The sequence below is a fragment of the Carcharodon carcharias genome, chromosome 11 (assembly GCF_017639515.1).
Source record: "Carcharodon carcharias isolate sCarCar2 chromosome 11, sCarCar2.pri, whole genome shotgun sequence".
NCBI classification, from domain to species: Eukaryota; Metazoa; Chordata; class Chondrichthyes; order Lamniformes; family Lamnidae; genus Carcharodon; species Carcharodon carcharias.
In genome coordinates, this window is record NC_054477.1 from 415996 (window position 1) to 432661 (window position 16666).

Here is a 16666-nt window from a genome sequence, read left to right on the forward strand (position 1 = left end):
AGAAACTCTTGCTATCTGTTTTACATTTCTAGCTACCTTCCTCTCATACTCTAATTTCTTTCTCCTGATTAACCTTTTAGTCATTCTCTGCCATATTTTATAATCTGGCCAGTCACCTGTCCTGCCACTCACCTTTGCTGAGTTATATGTTTATTCCTTAAGTTTGATGCTTTCCTTAACTTCTTTAGTTAACCACAGATGGTTGGTCCTCCCCTTAGAATTTTTCTTTATAGTAGGAATGTATCTGAGTATCCTGAAATATCCCAGTTAATGTTTGTCACTGCTTCTCTGTTGTTCTATCCTCTAGCCTAGTAATCCTGTTCACTTCAGCTAGCTCAGCTTTCATGCCCACACAGTTGCCTTTATTAAGTTTAAGATACTAGTCTTAGACCCACTCATCTCCCTTTCAAATTGTATATAAAATTCAATCATATTGTGGTTGCTGCTACCTAGGGGTGCCTTTACTCTGAGGTCATTAATTAATCCTGTCACATTACACAATGCCAAGTCTAATATAACTTGCTCTCTGGTTGGTTCCAGAATGTGTGGCTCTAAGAAACTATCTCAAAAGCATTCTAAGAGCTCCTCATCCAGGCTACTACTGCCAATCAGATTTTTCCAGTTTATATGTGGACTAAAATCACCCATGATTATTGCTGTCCCTTTATCATAAGCACACAATATTTCTTATGTATACTTTGTTCTACATTGCGGTTACTGTTAGGGGGCTTGTAGATCACTCCCACTAGTGACTTCTTTCCCCTTCTATTCCTCATCCCCACCCAAACCGATTCTGTATTCTGATCTCGTGTACCAAGGTCATCTCTAACTATTGCACCAATGCCATCCTTGATTAACAGCGCTACCCCTCCACCTTTACCTAGTTTCCAATCTTCTTGAAGGTCATTTACCCCTCACTATTCATCCTGCAGCCATGGCTTTCAGATCATATTTATTTACTTCAGTGTGTACTGTCAATTCAGATACAGACCCATTAGTTTTGTCTTTTTGTTATCTTTGTAACATCTAGTCTTGAATATTGTTGTACCCTTAGGTTTTAACTCTCTGCCCCTTCCTGCCATTCACTGACCCTCAGTTCCCATCTTGCTATTATGATCTCCTATCTTGACTCTACCCCTTTATTTGCCACATCTTCCCAAGCTTGATCCCTCACCCCCACTCCCGCCCCTCATCAACCGTGTTTACTTTAGATCCCTCTCTACTTCCCCAGTTATGTGATTTGCGAGAACACTGGTCCCAGCATAGTTCAGGTGTGAACCATCCCAACAGTACAGCCCCCACTTTCCCCAGTACTGATGCCAGTGCCCCATAAACCAGAGCCCACTTCTCCCTCGCCAGTCTTTGAACCACACATTCATCTTTCTGATCTTATTTGCCCCATGCCAATTTGCACGTGGCTCAGATAATAATCCAGGCACTGGGCAGGTAACACAGCTCTTTGCTGCAGAGAAAAGTGTCAATCTCCCTCACTATACTGTCCCCTACTACCACTACATTCCTGTTTGCTCCCTCTGTTTGAACGGCCTCCTGTATCACAGTGCCATAGCCAGTCAGCTCATCCACCTTGCAGACTTCACTTTCATCTACACAGGTTGTGAGCACCTCAAACCTGTTTGACAATCGCAAAGACTGAGTCTCCTCCCCCACTGTCTGCTCGGTCCCATTACCTGCCTCACTGACAGTCACATCCTCCTGTCCCTCACTGCTGACCAAAACAGATGACCCTCTTCCAAGAGGTGTGACTGTCTTCTGGAACAAAGCGCCCAGGTATTTCTCCCCCTCCCTTATATTGTGCAATGTCTGCATTTCAGCTTCCAGATCAATAATCCTGATCCGGAATTCCTCAAGCTGCTTACACTTCCTGCAGACATGTTTGTCATGGATCGCCTTGGCATCCAAAAGCGCCCACATTCCACAGCTGCAATATAACACCTGCCCCGCCATTGTTACTCATTTAGTTAACTTAATTTAATTTAATTTTTCATTCATTTATTCATTAACAGGGTGTGGGCTTCGCTGGCTGGGCCAGCATTTATTGCCCATCCCTAATTGCCCTTGAGAAGATGGTGGTGAGCTGCCTACTTGAACCGCTGCAGTCCATGTGGTGTAGGTACACCCACAGTGCTGTTAGGGAGGGAGTTCCAGGATTTTGACCCAGTGACAGTGAAGGAATGGTGATATATTTCCAAGTCAGGATGGTGAGTGGCTTGGAGGGCAACTTCCAGGTGGTGGTGTTCCCATCTATCTGCTGCCCTTGTCCTTCTAGATGGTAGTGATCATGGGTTTGGAAGGTGCTGTTGAAGGAGCCTTGGTGAATTCCTGCAGTGCATCTTGTAGATGGTACACACTGCTGCTACTGTGTGTCGGTGGTGGAGGGAGTGAATGTTTGTGGATGTGGTGCCAATCAAGCGGGCTGCTTTGTCTGGGACAATGACCAGCTTCTTGAGTGTTGTTGGAACTGCACTCATCCAGGCAATTGGGGAGTATTCCATCACACTCCTGACTTGTGCCTTGTAGATGGTGGACAGGCTTTGGGGAGTCAGGAGGTGAGTTACTCTCCGCACAAATCCTAGCCTCTGACCTGCTCTTGTAGCCACAGTATTTATATGGCTGGTCCAGTTCAGTTTCTGGTTAATTGTAAGCCCCAGGATGTTGATTTTGGGGTAAGGCACTCAATTAATTCACTTAGAATAATTCCCATGTATACCACACCTCATTTCCGCATGTAGCTGAGGCTCACTCAGTCCCCACCTCACTCTGACGTAGGTGCCTGTCCCCCACATGCCCCTTACTGATTGTATGGTTTGAAAAATGTTGTAGCATGGCTAATAATAAATGCTGAGGTCCCCAGAGGGAAATTTTAAATAGCTGCAAATATGGTTTTTACGAATTGTGTAATATGAGGAGAAGTTCTGAAATCAGGAAATGATGTCCCTGACTACTTGTGATGATTTTATAGTAAAGTAAATATTTATTATAAGAATAAAGGGGGAAAAACACAATTACACTTGAACATATGACTGGTTTCACACAAGAAATAGTATTTTAAAACAGTTCCACAGATCATAACTTAATTACCCTCAGAGCTAACCTTCCCCTTTCCTGTTCAGCAGCTTGTATAGAAAATATATAGAATTCCAGTAATTTTTACTACATTGTGCCTTTTTCTTTGGGTGTCCCCTGAGGCTGACAGCGACTGGTTCTCCCAGTCTGGCCTTGTTCACACTGTTTTCTGGGAGTTCTGACAACTATCCTGCTGTCTTCTGGAAGACCTGAGCAGCTGCCCCCACCTGGGCTTTAGTATTTCCTTAATTGCGTTCCTTCCCTTTGATCTCTCTATTGTCTTAAGCAGTCTCTTCAGAAATGCTTTCTTCCTAGAACTGATTAAACTCGTTTCTTTATACTGGCTCTTAGACTTGTAAAAACAAACTTACCCTATCGTTACCTTACTTACACCATTTACAATCTGCATTTATCCCCCTTTGAACTAAAACAACTCAATTCATAAACAGGTAGCCTGTCTCTTTTATAGACCCTCTGATGAGTCACTAGCTAGTTTAGCTTCTTGCTACAGTAATTAACACCTCTTGAACCAACTATTTTCAGTTGATTGACAGATAACTGCCACCTCAAGTAGTTTTCTGTTTAACAAGTTAACCTGAAGGTTAGTACTATGTCAGATCTTGATTCTTAATCTGCAGTTAAAAGCTGAAAAGGATTTACCAGAGCTTTATCATGTAAACCCAGTTCGCTACTCAATCAGCCTCTGTCTCATTCTGGCATAGTCACATGTTTCCTCACATACCCCTTTCCATTTGAAGGTGTGAAGTGTGGATCTAAGACTAGTATTTTAAACTTGAAAAAAAGCAATTATAAGGGTATGAAAGAAGAGCTAACTAAAGTGAACTGGGAAACTAGGTTAAAAGTAGGACAGTAGAGATGCTGTGACAAACGTTTAACAACTCTCAGCAAAAGTTTATCCCAGTGAGAAAAAAAAACTCTTTGAGAAGGATGCATCATTCGTAGCTGGATAAAGAACTTAAGGATGGTATCAAATTGAAAGCAACACTAAAATCTGCAAAGATCACTGGTCAGTCAGAAGATTGGTCAGATTTCAAGAACCAGCAAAGAATAACTAAAAAAATTAAGAAGGAGAAAGCTGAGGATGAGAGAAAGCTAGCAGGAATATAAAAACAGATGGTATAAGTTTCTATAGATTTTTTAAAAAGATAAGTTAACAAAGTGAGCGTTGGTCCCATAGAAAGTGAGAAGGAAAGATAATGGAAAATAAGGAGGTGGCAGATGAATTGAGCAGGTATTTTGCAGATCATGTGGGCTGCTTTGTCCTGGATGGTGTTGAGCTTCTTGAGTGTTGTGGGAGCTGCACTCATCCAGGCAAGTGGAGAGTTTTCCATCACACTCCTGACTTGTGTCTTGTAGATGCTGGACAGGCTTTGGGGAGTCAGGAGGTTAAAACAAAACACATTTAAGGGGAAACAGGATAAACATCTGAAGGAGAAGGGGATAGAGTGTTCCAATGGTAGATTTAGATGAGGAATGATGGGAGGAGGTTTGAGTGGAAGATAAACATCTGCATGGTCTGGTTGAGTCGAATGGCCTGGTTCTGTGCTGGATATACTATTTAATCTTATGACTTAGCTTCTGTCTCAGTTCATCTGATGCTAAAACACTCATTCGTGTATTCCTTGCCTCTAAACTCAATTATTTCAACACACTTCTGGCTAGTATCCCACATTCTACACTCTGCAAACTTGAGGTCATCCAGACTCCACTGCCCATTTCTTTAACCCTATCATTCCTGTACTCGATTGGCTACCGGTTAAGCAATGTCTTAGTTTTAAAATGTTTATCCTTGTTGGGATCCCTCACTTACTCTCTGGAAATCCCACCCACAACCTCTCTGCCTCTCTACATCATTTTCCTCCTTTAAGACACTTCTTAAAACTTACCTTTTAGTCCAAGCGTTTGGTCCCCCTGACCTGGTTTCTCCTTTTGTGGTTTGGTGCCAGGTTTTGTTTTATTCTGCCCACCCCGGGGCATTTCATTGTGTTAAAAGTGCTGTACAAATATAAGTTCTTGTGAAGTCTCTGAGTAAAGCAGCAGAGATTGAGGGCTGAGAGATTGGTGTGTTTATCTCCTTATCCAGCACCTTCTGGACAGGCCAGTTACCTGTCCACCTCAAGCAGGATGTTCACTCCCCGGACATGAGGCAGGAATCATCAACCAGGGACTTTGTGACTCATCTCCCTCTCTCTCTATCCTGGCCACAGATGCACTGATTGGCTCAGAGATCACCAAGGTAACAGGAAATGATGTGGATTCCGGTCCTGTGTTGTCCTACAAGTTGGTGACAGGAAGTCAGAAGTTCAGCATCAATCCTTACCGTGGCATCATCTCTCTGTCAGACACACTGGACTTCGAAGAACGCAGCTGGTATATGCTCACGGTCCAAACATCTGACTCGAAACATGGAACTGAGGCGAATCTAACTATTGTAGTTGAGGATGTTAATGACAATTCTCCAGTCTTTGTGCAGGACTTGTATCAGGTGAGAGGTAGGCACTGACACTGAGACACACACACACGGACCGTACAGGAGCTGACACTGAGACACACACACACGGACCGTACAGGAGCTGACACTGAGACACACACACACACACAGACTGTACAGGAGCTGACACTGAGACACACACACACACACAGACCATACAGGAGCTGACACTGAGACACACACACACGGACCGTACAGGAGCTGACACTGAGACACACACACACAGACCATATATGAGCTGACACTGAGACACACACATGGACCGTACAGGAGCTGACACTGAGACACACACGGACCGTACAGGAGCTGACACTGAGACACACACACACGGACCGTACAGGAGCTGACACTGAGACACACACACACAGACCATACAGGAGCTGACACTGAGACACACACACAGACCATACAGGAGCTGACACTGAGACACACACACAGACCATACAGGAGCTGACACTGAGACACACACACAGACCATACAGGAGCTGGCACTGAGACACACACACAGACTGTACAGGAGCTGACACTGAGACACACACAGACCATACAGGAGCTGACACTGAGACACACACACAGACTGTACAGGAGCTGACACTGAGATACACACACACACAGACCATACAGGAGCTGACACTGAGACACACACACAGACCATACAGGAGCTGACACTGAGACACACACACATGGACCGTACAGGAGCTGACACTGACACACACACACACACACAGACTGTACAGGAGCTGACACTGAGACACACACACAGACTGTACAGGAGCTGACACTGAGACACACACACATGGACCGTACAGGAGCTGACACTGACACACACACACACACACACACACACACACACACAGACCGTACAGGAGCTGACACTGAGACACACACACGGACCATACAGGAGCTGACACTGAGACACACACACAGACCATACAGGAGCTGACACTGAGACACACACACAGACCATACAGGAGCTGACACTGAGACACACACACAGACCATACAGGAGCTGACACTGAGACACACACACAGACCATACAGGAGCTGGCACTGAGACACACACACAGACTGTACAGGAGCTGACACTGAGACACACACAGACCATACAGGAGCTGACACTGAGACACACACACAGACTGTACAGGAGCTGACACTGAGACACACACACAGACCATACAGGAGCTGGCACTGAGACACACACAGACCATACAGGAGCTGACACTGAGACACACACACAGACCATACAGGAGCTGACACTGAGACACACACACAGACCATACAGGAGCTGACACTGAGACACACACACAGACCATACAGGAGCTGACACTGAGACACACACACAGACCATACAGGAGCTGGCACTGAGACACACACACAGACTGTACAGGAGCTGACACTGAGACACACACAGACCATACAGGAGCTGACACTGAGACACACACACAGACTGTACAGGAGCTGACACTGAGACACACACACAGACCATACAGGAGCTGACACTGAGACACACACACAGACTGTACAGGAGCTGACACTGAGACACACACACAGACCATACAGTAGCTGACACTGAGACACACACACAGACTGTACAGGAGCTGACACTGAGACACACACAGACCATACAGGAGCTGACACTGAGACACCCACACAGACTGTACAGGAGCTGACACTGAGACACACACACAGGGACCGTACAGGAGCTGACACGGAGACACACACACAGGGACCATACAGGAGCTGACACGGAGACACACACACATGGAGCGTACAGGAGCTGACACTGAGACACACACACACTGACCGTACAGGAGCTGACACTGAGACACACACACACACACACACACAGACCATACAGGAGCTGACACTGAGACACACACACACACACACAGACCATACAGGAGCTGACACTGAGACACACACACACACAGACCGTACAGGAGCTGACACTGAGACACATACACAGACCGTACAGGAGCTGACACTGAGACACACACACACACAGACCATACAGGAGCTGACACTGAGACACACACACAGACCATACAGGAGCTGACACTGAGACACACACACATGGACCGTACAGGAGCTGACACTGACACACACACACACACACAGACTGTACAGGAGCTGACACTGAGACACACACACAGACTGTACAGGAGCTGACACTGAGACACACACACATGGACCGTACAGGAGCTGACACTGACACACACACACACACACACACACAGACCGTACAGGAGCTGACACTGAGACACACACACGGACCATACAGGAGCTGACACTGAGACACACACACAGACCATACAGGAGCTGACACTGAGACACACACACAGACTGTACAGGAGCTGACACTGAGACACATGTGTAAATGGTGAAAACTGTGTGCTGTTTAGTACAATCTTGTGCTATGAACTGGAGCTTCTGTCCATTTTATTCCTCTGTCAGGTAACAATGTCAGAGTTTGTGAGTTCCGGCTGTAGCATCGTTACTGTGACAGCGACTGACCGAGATTCTGGAGAGAATGGACAAATTCTCTACAGGCTGATGTCACCATCAACTGGGGCATTTTCTATCGACCCTCACAATGGTGAGTGACCTTGGGGGCCAGAAACAGGGCAGCAGAAAGGCTGAGGGGGGTGGGGGGGTGAATGAGGGAGTGGGCGGATGCTGGGGGGAGAGCGTGTGAAAGTGAGTAAGTGAAGGATGGGGAGGGGAATCAGGGAAACATATCAACATACAAATTAGGAGCAGGAGTAGGTCACTCAGCCCGATTCAATAAGATCGGTGCTGATCTAAATGTAAACGCAACCCTACATTCCTGCCCACCCCTGATAACCTTTCACCCCCTTGCTTATCTAGAATCTGTCTAGCTCTGCCTTAAAAATATTCAGACTTTGCTTCTACTGCCTTTTCAGGGAGGGAGTTCCAAAGACACTGAGAATTGTGACAATGCAGAAGGAGGCCATTCAGCCCATCTTGTCTGCACCAGCTCTCCAAATGAGCATTATGACCTAGTGCCATTGCCCTGCCTTTTCCCTGTACCCCTGCACATCGTTTCTATTCAAATAATCATCTAATGCCCTCTTGAATGCCTCGATTGAACCTGCCTCCACCACACTTCCAGGCCGTGTATTCCAGACCGGAACCACTCGCTGTGTGAAAACATTTTTCTCACATCACATTTGCTTCTTTTGCAAATCACTTTAAATCTGTGCCCTCTCGTTCTTGATCCTTTTACGAGCAGGAACAGCTTCTCCCTATTTACTCTGCCCAGCCCCCTCATGATTTTGAACATCTCTATCAAATCTCCTCTTAGCTTCTTCTCTCCAAGGAGAACAGTCCCAACCTCTCCAATCTATCCTCATAGCTGAAGTTTCTCATCCCTGGAACCATTCTTGTAAACCTCTTCTGCACTCTCTCCAATGTGTTCACATCCTTCCTATAATGTGGTGTCCAGAACTGTGCACAATACTCCAGCTGAGGTCTAATGAATTATATAAATTCAGCATAACCTCACTGCTCTTGCACTCTATGCCCCTATTAATAAAGCCAAGGATACGGTATACCTTAATAACTGCTCTCTCCACCTGTCCTGCCACCTTCAATGATCTATTCACATATACACCCAGGTCTCTGTACTCCTGAACCCCCTTCAAAATTTCACCCCTTATTTTATATTGTCTCTCCACGTTCTTCCTACCAAAATGCATCAACTCACATTTCTCCACATTGAACTTCATCTGCCACCTATCTGCCCACTCCACCAACTTGTCCATGTCCTTCTGAAGTTCCACACCCTCCTCCTCACAGTTCACAACACTCCCAAGCTTCATATCATCCACAAACTTTGAAATTGTCCCCTGTGCACCAAGATCTAGATCACTAATATCTATCAGGAAAAGCAAGGGTCACAATACCGACCCCTGGGGAACTCTGTTACAAACCTTCCTCCAACCCAAAAATTATCCTATGACCATTACTCTCTGTTTCCTATTTTTCAGCCAATTTTGTATCCATGTTGCTACTGTCCCTTTTATTCCATGAGCAATAACTTTCCTCACAAGTCTGTTGTGTGGCACTGTGTCAAATGCCTTTTGAAAGTCCATGTACACCACAAAAACAGCATTACCCTCATCAACCTTTCCTGTTACCTCTTCAAAAAACTCCAGCAAGTTAGTTAAATACAATTTTCCCTTAAGAAATCCAGGCTGGCTCTTCCTTATCAACCCATATTTTTCTACATGATTATTAATTCTATCCCAAATAATTGTTTCTAGAATCTTGCTCACCACTGAAGTTAAACTGGCTGGCCTGTAATTGCTGGGCTTATCCTTACAACCTTTTTTGAACAAGGGCAAAATGTTTGCAATTCTCCAGTCCTCTGGCACCTCCCCTGAGTCTGGGGAGGACTGAAAGATTATGGCCAGTGCCCCTGCAATTTCCACTCTCGCTTCCTCCAATATCCTTGGATGCATCTCATCTGGTCCCGGTGCCTTGTTAACCTATCCAACAGTTTATCTATCACTTCCTCCTTGTCGATTTTGAACGCTTCTAGTGACAGAGTTTCCTTGTCTGTCACCATGGCCCTGGTAGCATCTCCCTCCTTGATAAAGACGGATGCAAAGTATTCATTTAATACCTCAGCCATGGCCCCTTTGTCCATGTGTAAATTCCCTTTTAGGTCCCTAATCAGCCCTACTCCTCCTTTTACCACCCTTTTACTATTTATATGCCTATAGAAGACTTTGGGATTTTCCTTTATGTTGGCTGCCAGTCTTTTCTCATAATCCCTCTTCACTTCTCTAATATGTTTTATCACCTCCCCTCTGAACCTTCTGTATTCCTCTTGGTTCTCAATTGTATTTTCTACCTGACACTGTCATAGACACACTTTTTCTTCTTTATCTTAATTTCAATCTCCTTTTTCATCCAGGGAGTTCTGGATTTGTTTCCCCTACCTTTCCCTTTCAATGGAATATACCTCGACTGTGCCTGAACCAATTCTTTTTGGAGGTAGCCCAATGTTCAACTAGTTTTTCCTGCCAATCATTTGTTCCAATCTGTCTGGCCCAGCTCCGTTCTTGCCCCATTGAAGTTGGATCTTGTCCAGTTAATTATTTTTACTCTGGATTGCCTATTGTCCTTTTCTATCATCATCCAAAAACATTCAATACAATGATCACTGTCTCCTAAATGTTCCCCCACTGACACTTGAGCTACTTGGCCCACCTCATTTCCAAGAACCAGGTCCAACAGTGCATCTTTTCTTGTTGGATAGGACACATACTGCAGTAGAAAATTCTCCGGAACACAATCTAGGAACTTCTGCCCCTCTCCACCCTTTACACTACCAATTTTCCATATCTAGATTCTAGATATTAAAGTCTCCCATTATAACTACTCTATAATGCCTGTATCTCTCTGTAATTTCCCTGCAGATTTGTTCTTCTACGTCCTTCTCGCTATTTGGTGGTCTATAGACTACACCGAGCAATGTAATTCTCCCCTTTTTGTTCCTTAGTTTGAGCCAAATTGATTCTGTCCTTGAACCCTCTGGGACATCCTCTTTCTCCAGCACTGCAATGCTCTCCTTAACCAATACCACCACCCCTCCTCCTTTCCTTCCTTTCCTATCTCTTCTGGACACCTTGTACCGGGGAATATTTAACACCCGGTTCTTCCCTTCCTTGAGCCAGGTCTCTGTTATCCCCACAACATCATATTTCCACATGGCAACATGCACCTGTAACTCCCTAATCTTATTCACTATACTCCGTGCATTCACATACATGCACAGTAACCCTAATCCTGATTTAGATTTTGTTACTTTCTCCCGCACCCTGACTTTACCTATTAACTTACTATTCTCTATACTAGTGCTATCTGTCCCTCCCAGTATTCCACATGCCCTGGTATTCCTCTCTAATATTCTCTCCTGGTTCCCACACCCCTGCCGAATTAGTTTAAAGTTCAGGGGAGTGCGGGAGTGGGTGATAACTCTGTACGAGTGCTGGTTTATACTATGGCTTGTTTTCTCTGTTTTAGGGACCCTATTTACTGTACGAGAAGTGGATTTTGGGGTCTCCGAGCCATTGGACCTGGTGATTGAGGCGCGAGATGGAGGGTCTCCCCCTCTTTCCTCTCTCACCACTGTCCAGATCCAGGTCCTGGACATCAATGACCATTCCCCAACCTTTACCCACAGAGTGTACATGGCCCACATTCTGGAGGATGTCCGTCCCGGGAGTACAATCCTCACCTTGGAGGCCGTGGACTCTGATATTTCCCGAGATAATAACGGCTTGGATTACACCATCGTCAATGGCAACACGGCCAATGTTTTCCAGGTGGAGACCAGCGTCCAAGTTGAAAACGGTCAGCTCAGGACATTGGGGTCCGTTGTCCTCCTGGATGTTTTGGATTTTGAAACGGTCTCCGAGTACAATTTAACCGTCGCAGCGTCAGACCGTGGCATTCCTCAGCGCAGTGCTGTTGTTTCAGCCATCATAACCATCCAGGATGTGAATGATAATCCCCCCATTTTTAACCGTACACAGTACAAAGTGACAGTGAGTGAAAATGTTGCTGTGGGAACTGAGATAGTCCGGCTGGCAGCTCACGATCCAGACTCTGGCCAGAACTCGGAGCTCAGATACACCATCACATCCGGCGATGAGAATGGACAGTTTGCAGTCAGTGAAACAACAGGAATAGTGAGATTGGTGAAGCCCCTGGACCGGGAGGCACGGGATCGACACACCTTCATTATCCAGGTGACCGACAGCCAGGGTCCTCATTCCAACTTTGCCCTGGTCCCATTGATGGTAGAAGTTAAAGATGTGAATGACAATTACCCCTTTTTCCCAATGGAAAAGCTGAGTGCTAACATTCGAGAAAACCTACCAGCTCATTCACTTGTGACTAAAGTCCATGCCATTGACTTTGACTGTGGAATATTTGGCAAGCTACAATACTCGATAATCAGCCAACCCATCTCCCAGCAGAGCCTTGGAAAAGAGAAAGAGATTTTTTACATTAACCAATCCACAGGAGCACTCCGCACAAAACTCTCCTTTGATTTCGAGAAGATAAACACCTTCCAAGTTGTGGTGAAAGCAGTGGATTCTGGGAATTCCTCAGCGACTGTCACTGTCCAGGTACTCGTCACCGGTGAGGACGAGTACGACCCTGTGTTTGTCAACCCAACATACAACTTTGTTGTTCCAGAGAATGCAAAGAAGGGCCAGATCATTGGGCAAGTAATGGCTACAGATGAGGATGGAGGTCTGGATGGGATTGTTCTGTACTCGCTGTTGACACCATCACAGTACTTTGAGGTGAACAAAACCACAGGTGACATTATTCTCAAGATGGATAGTCAGAGACACCAGAGCAAACGGTCAAAGAGGGAAACACGGACACTGACTCTGAACATCCAAGCTAAGAGCCCATTGGCTACTTCCAGGTCCACAATCACCCAAGCAAGTGTCGACATTACCCAGACCTCCTTTGGCCTAGCTCCTGAGGTGAACCTGCTGCTGATTGTTGCCTTGGCAGCGTCTCTGGGTATTGGAGGGATTCTCGCCATCATTGGCTTAGCTCTGGTGATTGTACGAGCCAGGCGGAGAAAGAATCAAGAAGAAACCAGTTCACAACTCAACAACATTCAGGACAACACCTTACAGAAATTGGGAGCAGACGATGCTACATTGCCAGCCAGTGACCGCATCTACCACCAAACATTGCCAGGATACTCAGCTGAGCCGACAGTCGTGGGAAGTCCATACACCAGAGGGGACTCGATAGATCCCTCGCACTCTAGTGGCCGTGGATCAGCAGAGGCAGAGGCAGTGGAAGACAATGAAATTCGGATGATAAATGAGTATCCACGTGTGAGCAGTATTACTTCCTCCATGCAGGAACATGTGTCTACGCGTGGCCCAGATTCTGGCATCCAGCAAGATGCTGATCAGATGTCAGACGTTTCCACTGAGCCCGGGATGGAGTGGTTTAAACATAAGAAAAGCAGTGGTCTCCTGATGCCAGTCGGACAACAGCAGCTGTACCGAGATGATGGAGGTGGTTATATACGAACAGGAGTGGGACTGGGAGTTTGTCAAGCCAAAGACTATGTCTTTGCTGAAGATGGGTGCCCATCAGCCCAAGGATCCCTGACAGCCATTGTTGCCAGCGATGAGGAACTGAGAGGCAGCTACAACTGGGACTACCTGCTTAACTGGTGCCCACAGTTCCAGCCATTGGCCAGCGTCTTCACTGAGATCGCTCGACTCAAGGATGAGAGTGCACCTCGCAAACACTTCCAATCAAAACCCAAAGTGGACCCCAAACCTCGGATTGATCCCCCTCCACTCATCACCTCTGTGGCCCATCCCAATGCCATGTCTGTCCCTCCTCGACTGGCAGTGGGTCGCACCCACAGCCATGTGACAGGAATGCCTCGGTCCCCCATCACCAGCGATGCCTCAATAACATCGGCAGCCATGTCTCCCAGCTTCTCCCCATCACTCTCACCCCTGGCAGCTCGATCACCTGCTGTATCCCCTTTCGATGTTTCCCAAGGACCTTCAACCTCAATGATTAGCACCGAGCACTCCTTAGACAATGCAGAGGAACCAGAATTACGAATATAATTTCAACTTTGGTCAGCGCCCATGAGCTTCACTCAGACTCACAAGGTGCAGAGACCGGGCCGTGATCACAGTGCGAGCAGCCACCTGAACATCGTGACGTTGTGCAAAGGATTAGGAAGAGATGGTGTCAGAGTCTAAGAAACAAATCACCAAACAGTCCAGGTCAACAGAATAAAAACAGCACTTCATTCATCAATTTAACTAACTCACTACCATTACCAGGAGATTGGAGACAAACTGATTCTGAGCCTCAGAGAGTTGAAGTGGGGGGTTGAAAAATGCCAGACAGTTGGAGCAGGGGTTTCCTAATTGAGGGATAGGGCTTAAATAGATTATTGAACCAGTGTAGATCCTCTGTATCTATCCCCGTGCCATGCCTGCCCTGGGAGTGTTTGATGGGGACAGTGTAGAGGGAGCTTTACTCTGTATCTAACCCCGTGCTGTACCTGTCCTGGGAGTGTTTGATGGGGATATCACTGGTGTTATTTATCTTCACCTTTACACTGTGTCAGACTCTCTTAAACCCAGACCAGAATAAAGACAAGGAGACAGGAACCCTGAGTGACCCACTCACTTTCACACTTTCACACACTTGCAAGTGGGCTCAGTGAATGTTCGGGTTCAGGTTCTGGTCAGGGTTTAGTGATGGTCAAGATTCACATTAGGCATAAATGATGCTTAGGGTCAGAGGTCAATGAAGGTTAGGTTTCGGGGAGCTCAGAAACATGATGTTAGTCTCGGTTTGGAATTTCCTGTTAAGCAGGAAAAGGGAAATGGAATTTCCCTCTTTAAACTCTTGAACTTGTTTTCTATGTTTATTCCCTGCAGCCGGTTTTGCCTCTCTCACAGCGAGTACAAGTATTCACAGCCCCTTGGCTCATACCCCCACTCGTGCCTGCCCTATACCTGCTCAACAGCTGATATCAGGGACTCTTACCCCTTCACTCCTGAACTCTGCCCTCACCTCTGAAATGCTCCTTCACAAATGTCCCGAGAAGCCTGTGGATTTTGAAAACAATTCTGTTAAAGGTTATCTTCTGTTCACGGTGAAATGAATGAATCTTCAGAAATGAGTCACATTTCCAACCGCAAGGCCATGATTTCTAACTGAAAATGCTGACCAGTGGTCTGCAGTGGTCAGGCCTCCTTTTGGATGTTTTATATGACATTCATTAACAGTGTTATTGACAGTGTGACAGTGTTATGGACAGTGTGACAGTGTTAGGTGAAGGTGTGTGACAGTGTTCTGTGACAGTGTGACAGGGATATGGAGAATATTCTGTGACAGTATTAAGTGATAGTGTGTGACAGTGTAAGAGTATTATGTGACAGTATGACAGTGTTATGTGACAATTTGAGAGTGTTATGTGCAGTGTTCAGCGACAGTATGAGAGTGTTATGTGAAATGGTGACAGTGTTATGTGAAAGTGTGATATGTCAATGTGACAGTGTGATAGAGTGACAGTAATTCTGTGACAGAGGGACAGTGTTATGTTACAATATGACAGTGTAACATTGTTATGTGTCAGCATAAGTGTCATGCAACAGTGTGACTGCGTTATATGATAATGTGACAGTATTATTTGACAGTGTTCTGTGACGGTGTAACAGTGGTGTGTGACGGTGTGACAGTGTTATGTGACGGTATGACAGTGTTATATGACAGTGTGACAGTGCTGTGTGATGGTGTGACAGTGTTGTCTGCCAGTGTGACAGTGTTATGTGACGGTGTGACAGTGTTATGTGACAGTGTGACAGTGTTGTGTGACAGTGTTGTCTGCCGGTGTGACAGTGTTATGTGACGGTGTGACAGTGTTATGTGACGGTGTGTCAGTGTTATGTGACGGTGTGACAGTGTTGTCTGCCAGTGTGACAGTGTTATGTGACTGTGTGACAGTGTTATGTGACAATGTGACAGTGTTGTCTGCCAGTGTGACAGTGTTATGTGACAGTGTGTCAGTGTTATGTGACGGTGTGACAGTGTTGTGTGACGGTATGACAGTGTTATGTGATGGTGTGACAGTGTTATGTGACAGTGTGACAATGTTGTGTGATGGTGTGACAGTGTTGTCTGCCAGTGTGACAGTGTTATGTGACGGTGTGACAGTGTTGTGTGACGGTGTGACAGTGTCTGCCAGTGTGACAGTGTTATGTGACGGTGTGACAGTGTTATGTGACAGTGTGACAGTGTTGTGTGACGGTGTGACAGTGTTGCCTGCCAGTGTGACAGTGATATGTGACGGTGTGACAGTGTTATATGATGGTGTGACAGTGTTATGTGACAGTGTTGTCTGCCAGTGTGACAGTGTTATGTGACGGTGTGACAGTGTTATGTGACAGTGTTGTCTGCCAGTGTGACAGTGTTATGTGACGGTGTGTCAGTGTTATGTGACGGTGTGACAGTGTTGTC

At 46.0% G+C, this 16666-nt stretch overlaps 1 protein-coding gene across 1 annotated transcript in view; it reads left to right on the forward strand.

Annotated features, from left to right (window-relative positions):
* LOC121284312 (protocadherin-16-like) overlaps positions 1-15914 on the forward strand; it is a 178983-nt gene extending 163069 nt beyond the window's left edge. The window contains exons 18-20 of the mRNA XM_041199699.1: positions 5313-5590; positions 8051-8192; positions 11651-15914. Of these exons, the coding sequence (XP_041055633.1) occupies positions 5313-5590; positions 8051-8192; positions 11651-14256 (3026 nt within the window). The 3' untranslated portion in view covers positions 14257-15914. The remainder of the gene's footprint in view (positions 1-5312; positions 5591-8050; positions 8193-11650) is intronic.
* Positions 15915-16666: the final 752 nt, after the last annotated feature.